At 32.6% G+C, this 16,991-nt stretch overlaps 1 protein-coding gene across 1 annotated transcript in view; it reads left to right on the forward strand.

Moving 5' to 3' along the window:
• The window catches only part of KIAA2026 (KIAA2026 ortholog), a 91,991-nt gene that overhangs the window by 48,994 nt on the left and 26,006 nt on the right, over positions 1-16,991 (forward strand). The window contains exon 4 of the mRNA XM_012647407.1: positions 9,381-9,460. Within this exon, the coding sequence (XP_012502861.1) occupies positions 9,381-9,460 (80 nt within the window). The remainder of the gene's footprint in view (positions 1-9,380; positions 9,461-16,991) is intronic.

The raw sequence follows: 16,991 nt of genomic DNA on the forward strand, positions 1-16,991 counted from the left end.
TATAACCTAAAACCTTTTATTAAGTATTTATGACACTACTATTCATGTGTTCAAAGGCACTTATGACTTATGTTGGTCTGTAAAATAAAATAGACATTGACTAGCTTATTAAAAGGATTTGTTCTGTAAAATTTGGATTCAGTCAAAAGGCCCCAATGAAGGATTCAGAAGGCCACATGTGGCTCCAAGGCTGTGGGTTCCCCACCCCATTAAAAAACAGTGCTAAGAAATAGATTAAAAGGAATTTATATTGTAAGCAAATAAAGTATTGTTACATTTTTTAAATCGAAGTTCAAGATGTTTGGCAATCACAGAGAAAATTTGTGAGAGTTTCATGTCCAATTTTAGACAAGTGAATGTCGACACTCAGAAGACAAATTCAGCAAGTACTTGTGTACCCTCTCTAAGCCTGTTTAGTTGGGGAGAGAATGCTTACACACATGAAGTAGAAGAAAAGAATACACTTGTCTGTGTACTTTCTCATTTTATTCTGAGAGCAAATTCTAGAAAGTAGAGTCTTCAGTGACAAAAATGTTTGACAGATACAGTTTCTCCCTTGTTAGTATTGGGTAAACATAGGTCAATTCCCTTTTCTCATCAGATACTGAATTTCTCTACTAATATAATGGTGTTACATAAAATGTTAAAATAACAACTAACCATTTGTTTTACATCATTTTTAGTCCACTTGTCTTTCTGAAGCTTTGACCTGTTCTACTTGATTAGGTCTGAGACATTGTGGCCTTTTATAGTCAATTCAAGGTATACCCTAATCCAGTATTTCCTTTCTTTTTTAAAAGTGAGTTCCATGGTGATAGGTTTGGGAAATGTTCCTCTTACAGATTCACATTGTACATTAGTACAGGTTCACAATGCGTTTTGCAAAACTTGTATCAGAGTTCTTTTGAAATTTGGAAATCTTCAGATTTTAGGAAGATATTATGGTATGTATAATGTTTACTAAGTTATATCCCCAGTGGGGATTGGGGCACCCCCGTAATCAAACATAATTTCCATAGAAAACATATGAATAGTCAGACTAAATGAAATGAACACTATAAAAACCTCCTAATGATTCAGGTCAGATTTTGTTACCATGTAAATGATTTTTAAAATTTTTAGTTTTCAGAACCTCTTGGACTTGTGAATTTTGTTTAACCCAGTATTTTTTCAAGTTTTTTTTAGCATGGAGATTTTTGTCAAGTAATAGTTACCAAGAGCTCATGTATCCTGTGTAGTACACTTTGGGTTAAGCTATGTCACCCATAACTGATTTATGAACCCTCACTTAGGGTGAATTAAATTCTACATGTGGTTAATCTAGGTCCATTTTATTTGATTGCCACAGGATTTAATTTTTGGTAGTGTCTCCAAATTTAGTAAGCCTTCTTCCTGTGTTGCAAGGTGATTTTTAGTAGAAGGCACAAAGACAAATTGGTTGAAAGTGATTTGATAATTTTAGTGCACCCTGAAGCAATTTTGTAACTTCTAAGCATTTTTATTTTTCAGAATTGTGGGTTTTCTTTATCCTTTTTAGATTTTGAATTCATTTTTAGTCATTTAGGGCTTTTCCTTACTGTCGGAAACATAGAATAAATAGAAAATATTGAAAACAATATAATGTCCATTACCTCATGCTCTACCTTATATGTTTTATTTAATGCATACAATAAGAAAAATATGACCTGGTGATTAGAAATTTTTCCTTGGTGACCATTTCCAAAATTTAAAAATTTCTGAAAACTTTGTCATTTAAGTAGAGCAAGCAAGATGAACTGAACAGAAATTAGAAATAACTTTTTAAAAGAAAGAAAAACAAAGTAAAAAAAAGTTCAGATCCTTTGGCTTTCTTTTATTGTTTTTCTTATTATAAAAGCAATATATTTTCTTTATAGACTATTCTTTTATCACTTCCTCGAGGAAGCCTCCCATTATCTTTCTTTCTAGTTAAAATTTTCCCTATAGTTCATACTTGTAGGCACTTCTCCTTCGTAATGCTTATTACAGTTGCATTTACTTCTAGGTTATTTTGATGATTGTCTCACCTCTATTTTGTAACATTCTTGAGGACAGAAGGATTCTTTCTGGTTTTGTATTCCTAGCACTTAGCACAGTGGCTGATGGATTATGTGGGAATCTATTGAATAAATAAGTGAACACATATAATATGGTTCACCCATGTGTAACTAAGATTAACCCTTAATATGTCTTTTATATCTTTTTCAAGGCATATATATTTTTGAATAGGATTATACTATGCATACCATTTTACAATCCACATTTTTCCCGCATATCAGTATACCATGAACATCATTGTGTGATAAATACGTCTCTCCAGCATCATTTTAAATGGCTGCATAGGATTCTGTAGTATTTTGTAGTTTGTTTAACCAACCTCCTTATTGGACATTTTGGTTGATTTCAGTAATAGATTGTTATGAATTATATAGAGCAAGTAGAGTTGGCTGAAATGAATTAGAAATTTTAAAAATTAGAGGATTTTTTATAAAACCTGAAAACAATACAAAAATGATTAGAGGCACATTAACAGTTATAAAAAGCTTATGGCGTTTTAAGTTACTCATTTTCAACCAGGTTGGTTTGGGGGGTTTCCCCTGGACCTCAAATAGTCATTATTTTCAACCAAATCATTTTATAGTAATGCCTCTAAACTGATTAAAGTAGATAAGACAGATGGTCTTATTCTCTTATAGATGAAGAAACTGAGGTTAAAAAATGGTCAATAACCTCAACTTAATAATAGTTAAGTATAGGTAAAAACATCAGAATAAAAGGTCAAACAGAGGAAAGTCAATGTGTGCTGTGGTAGTCTGGGAAGGTTTCACAGAGGATGAAGAACTTTGAAGAATTATGGGGATTGGATAGGTGAAAAATGAGCAAAAGCATGGAGGTATAATTAAGTTAGGTGTCATTGAAAAAAGCACAATTAAAGAAAGAAAAACTTTCATGGAAAATTGAGGCTGTTTGATGGCAATATGCCATTTTTGGGTAATATCTTTCTAGGCGTGCGGTGCTATTTTAAATAATTGAATGAGGAGTCCAATGCAATGAAAGGAGCTTGAAATAAGATATATCAGATGTATAAAAAGCAATGAGCTGCTTTATAGGAAATGACTGAGAGAGTAATATAATTGATCTACAATGTTTGATTACTTTCAGGTCCATATTTGTGAAAAGGTTATATAGTTCTGTGTTGATAGTACTATAGACCCTAACTTTGTGTATCTTTGTGGAGAAAGTTTTTAAGAGTACCAGCTGGAGATTCTAAGACATACGAGGGTGAAATGATTGACTGTACAACCATGTCCTTTTATTTATTTATTTATTTATTTTGAGACAGAGTCTCACTCTGTTGCTCGGGCTAGAGTGCCGTGGTGTCATGTTAGCTCACAGCAACCTCAAACTCCTGGGCTCAAGCGATCCTCCTGCTTCAGCCTCCCAAGTAGCTGGGACTGCAGGCATGCGCCACCATGCCCGGCTAATTTTTTCTATATATTTTTAGTTGTCCGATTAATTTCTTTCTATTTTCAGTAGAGACGGGGTCTCGCTCTTGCTCAGGCTGGTTTTGAACTCCTGAGCTCAAACAATCCACCCGCCTCGGCCTCCCAGAGAGCTAGGATTACAGGCGTGAGCCACCGTGCCCAGCCTCCTTTTATTTTTTTAATCCCTCTACGTTTTCCCTAAAAATATTAGTACTCGTATAATGCTTATTGTGTGCCAAGCATGGTTCTGAGACTTTATACATATTATTTCATTTTATCTTCATAAAGACTCCATAAAATAGATACTACTATTATTCCCAATTATGTAGATTTTATAAATTTAAAAAATTTGAGGTACAGAGAGGTTTATTTACTTGTCCAAGGTCACACAGCTAGTGGGTGGCAAGATTAGGAGAAAGGATCTTACAAGATAATTAGAATACCATTAAAGAGCTATGAAAAGAAGCTGGCAGGAGTTAGATGAAGGGGTAGAAGAAAACTTCAAGAAGAAAAAATTCTAAATCCAGATAAGGACTGCTTATGTGACTTTTCTATCACATTCATAAAAGGAAATTTCATTTTGAGAGAGATGTTGCAATAAGTAGCAGAATTTGGCAACTGATTCAAATTCTAAGTTAAAGGGAAAAAAGAAATAGGTGTTCAGGAGTTACTGAAGTATGCGATAGGGTTCCAGAATTACCAGTATGATGAGAAATTTGCTCATAGACAAGGGGAATAGAGGGAAAATCAGCTGTTTTCGTAAGGTCAAATTACTTAAGAGAACATTCTTGGAACTCCTGTACACTGTTGATGGGAATGTAAATTAGCACAACCTCTATGGAAAACAGTATGGAGATTTCTCAAAGAACTAAAAATAGAACTACCATATGATCCAGCAGTTCCACTACTAGATATCTACCCAAGGAAAACAAATCAATGTATAAAAAAGATACCTGCACTGATATGTTTATCGCAGCACTATTCACAATAGCAGAGATATACAGTTAACCTAAGTGTCCATTAACGGAGGATTGGATAAAGCAAATGTGTTATATATATACATGGAATACTATTCAGCTATTAAAAAAAAAAGAATGAGGCCGGGTGTGGTGGCTCATGCCTATAATCCTAGCACTCTGGGAGGCCAAGGCTGGTGGATCGTTTGAGCTCAGGAGTTCGAGACCAGCCTGAGCAAGAGTGAGACCTGTCTCTACTAAAAATAGAAAAGAAATTAGCTGGACAACTAAAAATATATAGAAAAATTAGCCGGGCATAGTGGTGCATGCCTGTAATCCCAGCTACTCAGGAGGCTGAGGCAGAAGGATTGCTTGAGCCCAGGAGTTTGAGGTTGCTGTGAGCTAGGCTGATGCCACAGCACTCTAGCCCGGGCAACAGAGTGAGACTGTCTCAAAAAAAAAAAAAAAGAATGAAATGTCATTTGTCAATATGGATGGAACTGGAGACCATCTTAAGTTAAACAACTCAGGCAGAAAGACAAATACCATATGTTCTCACTTATAAGTAGGAGCTAAATAATGTGTAGATTGGATGCAGAGTGTGGGACAGCATATAGTGGAGACTGGGAGGGATTGAGGATGGGGGCGCTGGATGATGGGAGGTTGCTTGGTGGGTATGATGTGTGTTGCTCTGGTGAAATCCATGCTGAAGGCCCTAACTTCACCACAATGCAGTATATCAGTGTAACAAAATTGTACTTGTTCCCCCGTGAATACATGTAAATAAAAAAAGAGCAGAAAACTGGAGGGGGGGGGCAGGGAGAACATTCCAGAAACTTCTATAGACTATAAATGTTAGCTCAAGACACGCATTTAGTAAACAAAAGTCAACTATAGACTCCAGTTCTATAACTTTACATTCCAGGTACTTCCTTATATTTAATAATACAAATGCCCTTGGTTTTTTACTTTTAATAGTGATTAATATCTTAGTATCCAATCACTTATTAAGATTCCTAAAATGAAAGCACCGAGAGAGTAGTGAATGTGTTGGGATAATTTTAAAACATGGGAAGCCTAAATCTAGGAAGGCAAACGTTTAAGTGGAAGACTGAGTAGCCCCCATGGGCCAAGAAGTGAAGACAGACAGGGAAACTGGATGAAGGGGAGAAGTAAGGATGAGAAATAAGAAACTGAGGAAAAGGGAGTTGGAATGGGGATGATTCTTTATTTCTTTGGTAAAAGGTATATTTCCAGATTCTGGAAGACTGTAGTTACAGTATAAAATATATCTTTAGTTATAATTTTCTCTCTCAGGATGAGCATCCTTTTCTTAAGTTCTAAGCATAGTGTTTTAGAAATCTTCATTACGGTGTACTTTTGTAACATTGATTACTAAGGTTTATCAAGGTTCATTAACATTTCCTCATGAATTTTCTAGGCACAAGTTGACACTTTTTGTACGTCTGTGTTTTAGGCTGAAGAATAGTGTTGAGATTCTGTGTATGTTTTAAACTGACTTCAGACTTCAGCATAATTTTAAGTTTGAGAATTATGTTCTATTTTATACAACCAAGTGACTCAGGGCAGTGGGAATAAAAGGCCCAGGATGTGATCAAGTTAAGTGATAGGGGAATGGAAGCCCACAGGGGGGCAGTATGTAACTTGACCTCTGTGTATTTTGTCCTGAAATAAAAACATGACCAAATAACAGCTGTGTAGATTCAGTAGTATCTCATGCTCCATTTAAAAAATAATATTTAATAAGAAGTAAGCATTGATTTTGTTTAGTGAAGAACACAGGGAAATTTATACTCATTTTTTTTTGAGGATACAGACTGAAGAATTAAATAACAGTGAATGAGTAAATCTTCTAACCCTAATCAAAAGGAATGCTCTGAAGTCAATTAAAAGCAGATTACATACCTGCAGAAAATTTGAAAGAATACAGTATCTTACCATAAAAAGAGCAAAGCTTTGAAGTGAGACAGATCTAGTTTCAAATATGTGCTCCAGTGCATATTAGCTACACATCCTCCATCAGTTTCTTTACCTTTTATACCCTCTTTCTTTATCTGTGAAAAATGAGGTGATACCTGCTTTGCTGTGTTGTTACAAATACTAATTAGAATAGCAAGTGTATGGCACCTAACATTGAGCCTGGCACATGGTAGGAATCAATAAATGGTAACTCTGATTTTTGTGAGGTAGAATTACATAATGGAAAGACATTGGACTTTGGAGTTAGAATCCCTGGCTGTGGTGCCTACTTAATGTGTGACACTAAGTTAATTAATCTTTTTGGTTTTTGTTATCCCACATTACAGTAGGTATTACTTATCTGGGAGGGTTGTTTTGAAAATTAAATGAGATCATTTGTACAAATCACTTTACTAAGTATGTGACACATAGTAGGTTCTCAATAAATGTTAATCTTCTTACTACCACTACTAAGTCATATTGTTAAAAACTCTTTGGTAAATTGTGTAACTTATTTAAAGTCATTGTTAATGTTTTCCTAACTGTAAAATAGACTTAAATGGACTCTCAGAATTGTAAATAACTACCTGCCTCCCTTTTCCTACTCCCAAATTGGTCAAATTTCTGATAAAAAGTAGGACTCTTATGTTTATGGATCATTTCTCAGAACTTACTGTGTGCTAAATGCTATAAATACAAAGTGAATAATGTGATTTCTGACACCAGTAATTTACAGTATAGTAAGGAAGACAAACATAAACAGATACAGTACTCTATGATAAATGTTACAATGTATTCATTGATTTATGTATAAAGTAGAGTGGTAGCTTAGAGTACTGAGAGTTCTAGAGTAAGTAAAAAGAATTTGAAGAAGTTTAAAATATAAAGATTTTCTGTTTAGACTCTTTTCATTATAGTTTAGCTAAAGCAGATAACAATAACTAACATTTATTGATCACTTGCCATGTGCCTAGTAGTAATCTAAGCTTTTTGAATGTTATAACTTATTTAATTGTCACGAAGTAGGTAATATTAGTATCCCTGTTTTACAGATCAAGAAACTGTGCAAAGAAATAAAGCAATTTGCTCAAAGTCATGCACTTACTAGGTGATTATAGCAGGTATTTAAACCCAGGTAGTTTAGTTCCAGAGTTCAAGCTTATAAAAATATTAAATTCATGGTACTATCAGGATGACCTCCGTTGTGCTTATAAATGAATGCAAGATCAAATGGGGTTTTTTTTGTTGTTGTTAAGCTAATTAGAGCAGTGCTGGTGGGGAGGGGTTGAGGAAGAATCTCATTTCCTTCAAATTACTGTTTTTATAAAGCCTTCTCAGACTTAGGTCAGCAGGACATTAGATCTTTTCATGTGAACTTTAAAAAAATGGTAAAGGTAGTGTATAGAGGGAAGGCATTGTGGTATTCAAATTCTTGAGTCCTCTTGAGCAATACCTATGGCACTCTGTTTAGAAATCACTTCTCCCTGAATATTGCTTGTTTAAACAGCACAGCCACTTACCTGTTTTGTAGGAGTTTAGTTCTGTTATAAGGTACTGTGTAAGCACAGAAGCAAATAACAATGATGAGAAAAGAAATATATATTGGGTTATTTTATTTTAATTTAATTAAAAGTAAATGTCAAACAACAGCAGGTTGATACTTACTAAAACAAGACAGTAAAACCCCTGTGAACCTCAGCAGCTCAAAATTTGCAATTCATAGTATGCATGCATTTTATTGAGTCAGAAGTTGGAAATTATCCAAATTACAGTTCTGTGATATGATTAAAAAGGAATACAAAAAATAATTATATACTGGAATTGTGTCAATTGACTTGAATAAAATGTGATCAAATTTACATCTTTCATGCAAGATCAATCTATATAGGAAACTGGAAAGTAGCATTAGTATTATGTACAGCAAAGTTACTTCATGTACTTACTCAGTTTTCCTTTAAAAAAAAAAACAGTAACTTTTAAGCTAATCTTGGCCTGCAAATGATTGTAAATTAAAATTAACATAGAAGTATTTCTGATTAATTTTTATGCCATTACATAGATTGTAAACTCCCTGGAGACAGGATCTCCATTTTATAATTCCTTGTTGTCCCCATAAATTATACAGTGTCCTGTATCTAGTATTTGTTGAATAAATAACAATCAATTTATGAGTTGACTTTGCTAAGTAAAAATTGGAAAAAAACATTAAAATGTTTCTTACTAAAAATAGAAGTTTTATGCATGTGTGTGTTTTTTGTCAAGTTAAATAGAGAAAGTAGATATGCTCCAGTGTATACTATGAATTGAATTTTTTTAAGAATATGAGATTTATTTTTCCCAGTGATTTCTGATTTCACAAACAACTAGGTGCACTTTAGAGGGAGATGTTTACCTTCTTTTAAAACTTTGGATATTGAATACTGCCAAGGGCAACCCATTAGGTGAGTGCAGAGCTGAAGAAATAGAAAAATCTTGTTTCCTAAGCTACCAAGGGGATTTTCACATTAGGTTGGCTAGAGACCATAATCTTCAGATATAGCTATTATGCAAGTTCCTGACTACGGAAGTCATTGTTAAAGGTAAGGTTTGTTATCTTGTAGTCTCATGTTAAGTTGTGAATGTAGTTTTCAACTGAGCAGCAGTAATGTGACTTTTTTGCCTAATCTTACTGCAATAAATTCAGATACTGTATAACACATTGGGGATCATAATAGTTTGGTTCTTATATAAACAAAACAGCATTTGTTAATATGTCTGTTACAGGTAGTTATAGTTTAATGTTTGCTTTTACTGGGACTTGTTTTGATTCATCATTTTTATTTGACTCACTAGCAGCCATCTGTTAGTTATAATTTAACTTTCAAGGCTCTGTGTGATTGGGTTTTTGTTAATGAAGTGCTATAAACAGCCTTATGAAGCTTTTCTCTTTTAATCTTGAAAGGAAAAAAATCCATATCTAAAAAAGCAATCACAAAGAAGAGGAAAACTGTCACAAAGTCATCTACTGTACCAGAATTTCAGGTAAATGTTTCAACTTTGTCTCAAAATTTTTAAGTTTAATTTTTTGTTTCAGTGTTCATATCATTCCTAGAGAGATTGGCTGAATTACAAGAAACTATAGCACACATACTTTTAATGAAATGTTTCTGACAATGACTTTTTTCCCCTGCATGTGCAGATATAGCCAACATTTAATCCTGCTAATATTTCATAATTTTGTACCTCTATTTTTGTCTCTTGACAGTCAAAAATCTCTGTGGTTTTTTGATATGCTAACCTATACTTAAGTTTTATAGTAGTAGTTTAATAGGAATATATGTATATATTATATATGTGTGTATATATATATTTTATATATGTAAAAGCAAAAGTGTAAATGAAACGCTTCTAAGGACAAATCATAAAACATGGTAATGTTGCCTAGGTAATCCATTTTTATTTATTTGAACACTGTAGGAAATGGTAGACTAACTTAAGAAATAAATCTTTTAGCTATATATGAGCTTCAGAGAGGATATTAAGTAAAGGTTAATTGAAATGGTCTTTAAACATTTCTGCAAAAAGAGCAAAGGAATTATAAATATTGTCATATGATTAAGTGAAGAGGTTTTTTTTGTAGCTGACACTAAAAATAAGCAGATAATCTCATCCTAATTAAATAATGCCTTTTTATTTTCTATTTTATAAAAGATATGTTTTCTTCAACAAATGATATTTTCTTTAAAAATTTCTTTGTATTAGTCCAGTCCATTTACAAAAGTTTTATAAGCTCATATTTAATTACCAAATGATAAAAGTGATGTTAAAATAAATTTGCGAGTCTCAAGTCGAGATGAAAATAAAGGGGCAATCACTATGAAAATATTATAATATATGGTGTGAGTTTAATAGTTATATATATATCCAAAAATGCGGTCACATGTATTTTCAATAAAAATCCTATTTTGGGGAGTGTTTTTTTGGAAGTTACTAACTGGTAAAAATTTAATATTTTTAAATCAACGCTAAAAGACAGTAGACATTTTGTCTCAGTATTTTAGAATAGAGTATTTTAATGACATTTGTAAGATGAATTACAAACATTTCTACAAAATCCTTTTGTAGATAACCTTGGTTCCAGCATATTCAATTTAAAAATGTGATTTTACTATTTACTTAGAGGCCTTTCTACCATTGCTGGTAACATATTATTTAATGCTTTAATATTATATCATCATGTTTCCACTGATATCACACTAGCCTTTGCTGTTTCTCCCACTCATTTTTTCCTCAGTGCCTCAAAGCATTAGTCCTGGGAATACAGATCTTAGGACAGATCTGGCCCATTGTTAATATTTTCTCCATAGCCTTCCTGGTGGATGGACTTTTAAATGTAATAAGTGGCATAGACTGCATAGATAGTGTTTTTTAAAATTGCAGGTGGTATTCATTAGTGAGACATGAAATCAATTTATTGGATTTGATTGCATGACCACCATTTCTTTTTTAAGCTAACAAAATTAAGATAGAAAAGAAATTATCAGAGTGTATCACATATAATAAGTGTGCCACATACAGCAACGTGAATTTGTATAGTCACATATATTGTTTCATGAAACTTTGGTTTCAATTATGTATGTATGTACAGGACATGCATTGTAAAATGTATTTTTCACCATGGGTCATGGACAAAAAGTTTGAAAAACACTGTCTTAAGTGATGCTTTTGGTTATTGACCATTTGCTTGCCACTCCCAGAACTTAGGGTCAAAAGTACATGTATTGCTAGATTGAGCTGTTTAAAATAAAGTCCTCTGCCTGGTTCATAAGGTGCCTGAGGAGAGGGGGAGAGAGAAGGAAAAGAGAAAGGGGGAGATGGAGAGAGACAGACAGTGGCGAGAGGTGGGAATAGTCTCATGAGAATAGTGGTTCTTATGCCTAGTTTACAATGTGAATACCAGAGTATTACTCATAAAGAAAATCGGCAGCTAATGTCCAAGGGAAATAGGTCATTTGCTTCAAATAAGCACATTAATAAAATAGGAGATAGTATTGGTCACTAGTAAATTTTTTTGTTAAATGCAAAACTTAATTTTGACTCTTAAAATACTTTTATGTCATTTGTTAACTTTATTTGAAAGTTCTCCACATGTAAGACTAATTATTATATGATAAAACAAATGTCCCTCCCCAAAGTTCTAGCAACGTGATATTTAGCAGCTCAGATTCTGCAGATTATTCATTTTATCCAAGTCATTTTAAATGTCATATTTCTAGTATTAAACATAGAAATACTTTATAGAAATATTAAGCTAGAAGATTTTCTTCATACTATTCATTCTAAAATATCTTATTGCTGAAAATAATGAAGGTGTTGGTTAATAGATATTAGATCCTTTTTGAAAACCTGACCTGTTTGCCAAAGAGCTGGTTGTTTTTAAATTGACAGAAAATGCTTAGATAGAAAGAAATGTGTTAAGGGATTAAATTGTGAAGTGTTTTGTGTTTTTTTAAGTCCTAATGAATTGTTTAAAATCCTGTTTTGACCTCAGTTGCTTTTTAGTTTGACAGTCTTTTCGTTGACTTTTTTAAAACTAGAAATTGACCTTGTTTCCCTGTTTGCGTAAGGAAGAATCCATGTTTATATGCACACCTAATATCTATACCTCAGATCGAGAAAGTTATCATCCCACTCCTATTTAGAATATGCACTGTGGGCATTCAAATGGTGGATTGGATTTATTTTTTTGTGTGTACAGTCGGCCCTCTGTATCTCTGGGCTCTGCATCCATGGATTCCCAACCTCGGATTGAAAATATTTCCCCCTAAAATTGTGTCTGTACTGAATATGTACAGACTTTTTTCTTGTCATTATTCCATAAACAATAAATAACAACTATTTAATTGTACTTACATTGTATTCGATATTATAAGTAATCTAGAGATGATTTAAAGTATAGAGGAGGAAGATGTATGTAAGTTATATGCAAATACTACACCACTTTATATCAGGGACTTGAGCATCTGCGGATTTTGGTATCCGCAGGGAGGGGTTTCCTGAAACCAATCCCCTACGGATACTGAGGGACGACTGTATATTATAAAGGGACTAACCATATGTGTGCTACTTTTTCGTAAGACTTACGTCAATGGTTCTCAAAGTTTATATAGTATAAAAATAATATGCCTTTATTAAAAATGAAGATTCCTGGATTTCATCCTCCAAAGACCTTGATTCAGTGGGTCTAGGTGGATGCCAGTAATCTGCACAGTAGTTAAATACTTGGATTCTGGAGCCAGGATACTTGGGTTTGAATGCCGGCTCTACCACTTAATAACTCTATAACCTTGGGGTAAATTACTTACCTCTCTGTGATTTCAATTCCTCATCTGTACAATGGGGTAATAATAGTACCTACCTTGTAGGGTTGTGAGGATTAAATGATATGGCTTACTTTTTAGCTATTCTTATTATTTATGTTTTCAAATAAGCATGCCAGATGCCTCTGATGAAAAATACTGCATTATGAGTAAGAAAATTGATTAAACATTGGTTTAAGAGCATCTATTATTTACTCTGAGCACTTTTTCCAGCTACTGAAGACCTTGAAGTCTTGGATTCGGTCTTATGAAAGTGACATATGATTAAGCCTATAAGAATTTGAAAAGGGAAAAACCAAGTAATATTATTTGCATCATTATATTTGACCAGAGTGAAAACTTATGCCTATCCCCAGTCTAGTGTTATGATAGGTTATACATTTGGCATGTAGGGGAAATTTTTGGATTTTTTTTTAAGTTAGTAATAATTACAGAAAAATCAGAAATATTTTTGAGTGTTTAGAATATTGATGATTTAAGCTTTTATATCAAATTTAACAGTATGACTTTGTTAAAATGACTAAATTATTTTATTTCTTTATCAGTTTTGTAATAAAGACTGTTAGACTGAAAAGTGAATATCAGGTTTCCTAATAAAATTAATTTTTCCCAAAAGTCTTTTCATTTGTTTAACATTTAAGAGAGAAATCTAATATTTTATGAATTCTGTCTTGTACATAATTATGATAGAAAGTCATAGAAAGTATTTTTAAAACTTGTGTCCAGTCTCAACAAATTTTTAAAATAATTTAACATACTCAGTTACCATGATTCTGCTTTTCATTGGTAACCAAAAACAATCTTTCATGCAGTATATACGTCTGTTCCATATATTTGATTTATTCTAAAGGCTAATTTGCAGAGGAAATTCAGAATCCAGCTACTAAGACTTACGTTAACATTGTTTTCATACATAAGGGGATAAACTCACTGATCCTTAACATACCTCTGAAAAAACTATATTTCTCCATCTAACCAATGGAGAAACTAAGGAAAAAGAAAAAAATACTACATTAAATATAACAAATTGGGACCAAAATTGAGGGTTTTTTTTTTAAACTCCTTCACCACATTAGGACTTTTTGATTATATCATTATTTTGAATTGCTACCTCTTAAAGTGAATATTTTCAACTTTGGCTTTTTTTTTTCCCCCACGTTTAACAGCAGGAGTTTTTGCTTCCCCCTTAAAATTCAATTTTTTAAATATAGCGCATTGAGAGAAACATCTGTTTTTAATCATATGGTAGTAAAATATATTTTGTTAACTTGTTTATCAGACTTTTTTAGTTTTCTGTCACAAATGATACCTTTGCAGGTTTTGAAATAGTCCTTATTGCTGCAATGGTGATCATAAGAAATAAGAAGGAATTTTCCTGTCTACATAGTTTTAGCAGATGTTATAATAATTTTAGTTTAAACACAATATAAATTTTGAGTTTAAACCATACATTTAATGTTTTGCTTATGATTTTTATGATAAATTATAGGATATTTTTATTAGAATGAGAGCGAATGTGATCACTTTTGTTTGGACCTATTCATTTTTACTTTTCTACATTGTTTTCCCTGTGCTTTGCTTTTTCATATGATCTACCATATTGTTTGTATTTTTGTATGCTACTTTATGTCCTTTTTTGGAACAAATACATATCTTTCAGACCTATTGAGTTTCTACCCAAAGGACATAATTTCTAATTTGAAGTGGTGATAAAGTAAGAAATGATTTATTATGTAATTTTTCTGAAATGTGATCATGGAGTTCTTTTGATCTCTACAGGTCCTCCCCCACCCACAACATACGTACATTGCTGTTTGAGTCAAAGAGAGGGCCTTTTAATGTTACCAATTAATAAAAATAAAAGCCTAGATATAAATTAAGCTTTATTTAAAACTATAATACATGTTCACTTGTTAGATTTTTGTTTGTTTCTTTTTTTGTGTTTAGAAAGACCCCTTAAAGAATATGGTATAGTAGGAGGAGTCCTGGGTTCTATGGTTTCCTCTACCAATGTCATCTTAGGTCACTTTACCTGTTAGTTTTAATTAGCTCATATATGAATTGGAGATAGGCCTTTTTAGCCTAGGCTAAGGCTTGGACCAAATTACATGTTTTTATTCCCTTTCAGCTTTATGATGTATAATTTTGTAGCTCTGCTATGAGTTATGTCAAGTGAAAGGTAAAATTGAGGGAGAATGTGACAGCCTGGGGTTCTTTCTGGGGAATAAAACTCTCCTTGTAACCTCTGCAATGTGACTGAAAGTCTCCTCTCATGAGTGTTGGCAATGTGACCTGACTGTAATTTGAGCTACTATGGAGCTTTCCTTTTCACCCCTGGAGGCCCTGTGCCTCAGATATGTTTTTCAAGTTCCAGATAATGAGAAGGAGGTTTTAATAAGGTGTTTTGTTTTGTTCAAAAAAATGCATCTGTTCTCCTTATTAAGGTGAAGTTTATTTAACAGATTGATTTTATTTTTAAAAGAACCATACGAAATTGAGTTGAGTTTAAAGGCCACATATATACCTTACTTTGTAAAAGATAGGGAATAGAGTTGTATATGACATAGAGTTGGCATAAATCAAATCAATTATGTTCCTATGCAAGATTTTCTAATACTTGACTCTGTCTACTGAGTGTATATATGTATATATATTAAGTATATGTGAGAGATATTTAGAAAATATATGTTAGTATATAAAGAGCATAAATTGTTATGTAGATATTAACTCATTTAAATATAACTTCAAAGTAAATATTGCTAAAAAGTTTTGAGCCTCTAATTCAACAAAATTTATATTTGAATTATATTTATTTTAAGAGACAATTGTCATTATCATTATACATTTAATTCAATATGCCATCTCCTACTTGGAAATTCATCTTTTTGAATTTTCATACTCATTAGCTCCATGGTACCAGATCATTTCAGTAGCCATGCTGATTTGTAATTCGTAATCTTTTAGTTAGTATCTTACTACTCAAAAGTGTTATCTGCAAACTATACCTAGAAACTTGTTAGAAATGCAGAATCCAAGATCTCACCTCAGCCCTACTAAATCAGAAACAATGTTTTAGTAAGATCCCCATGCAGTTCTTATGCACATTAAAGTTTGAGAAGTGCCGGTTTAGTACAACTTACTAGGTAAGCCACTTGAAAGTGTTATTTTATATAACTCTTTAAGCTGTGGAAATCACTCATGATTTGACCTCAGAACTATTCCTTTAAATATAATATAAATATTTGTTGATATCGTAATTAATTGATAATTAGAAGATCTTAAATTTTTTTAGGATATGTTTAGTTATAGGAGTAATATATCTTCACTGTTCCTGTAATTTCTTACAAACTGCATGTAAAACGTACCCTTCTTTCTTGCATAGTGAGACAGCTAAGATGCAAGTAAAAATCCTCTGAGCTTTGCCATATGTGCAAATGAGAAATCTATGCTATGATGTTAACTGGTACATCAAGTTCAGTGAAAAGATGTATAGCCATCCTTCTGTTGCCTCTGGGGCAAATTTGACATGGCCATAATAGCATATTATACTACAGGAAATTTAATTCTCATTGAATACTTAATTAAAATCTGCTGTAGAGTCAACATTGTTCAAAGGCTTAATACATATAATAGAAGTTGAAGAAATTATATAGCTCTAGAGACACCTGGTTGGCCAGTCCACTACTTGACCATCAATATCCCTTTCATAAGTAGATTTGTCAAATTGAAATGTGTAGTTTCTTACATCAAGCTGCGCTCTCTCATTACATCACTGTTTTCTACTCTGAAATTGTTTGATTTGGATTACTTAAGTACATACTTTCCCTACTTTATCAGTTCTATCAATTTAAAATTTTATATAGATATTTCTAATAGGTAATTGTTAACACTAATTATAACAATATCTGTGATTTTTTCTTAGTCTGCTAGGTTGAACCATATTGCCATTTTTGTAGATCAAAAGTGTATCAGTGATTTTGTATGTTTCAACCTAATAAAGGAAATTTAAGGGGCTCCCTGTCTATTTTTCTCACTCAGTAGCCATCAGGAATTATCTTATGACGCACTTTTGCTTTTGTTGTTTTGTTTGTTTTTCTAATAAATTACACCTTTGAGGAAAATGATGCCCTTACATAGAAATTAATGAATGTGACAAACATGGGGCTGATAAAAGTTAATGGTGAATTAATAAT

The sequence above is a fragment of the Propithecus coquereli genome, unplaced genomic scaffold (assembly GCF_000956105.1).
Source record: "Propithecus coquereli isolate 6110/MARCELLA unplaced genomic scaffold, Pcoq_1.0 Scaffold267, whole genome shotgun sequence".
In the NCBI taxonomy this organism is placed as follows: Eukaryota; Metazoa; Chordata; class Mammalia; order Primates; family Indriidae; genus Propithecus; species Propithecus coquereli.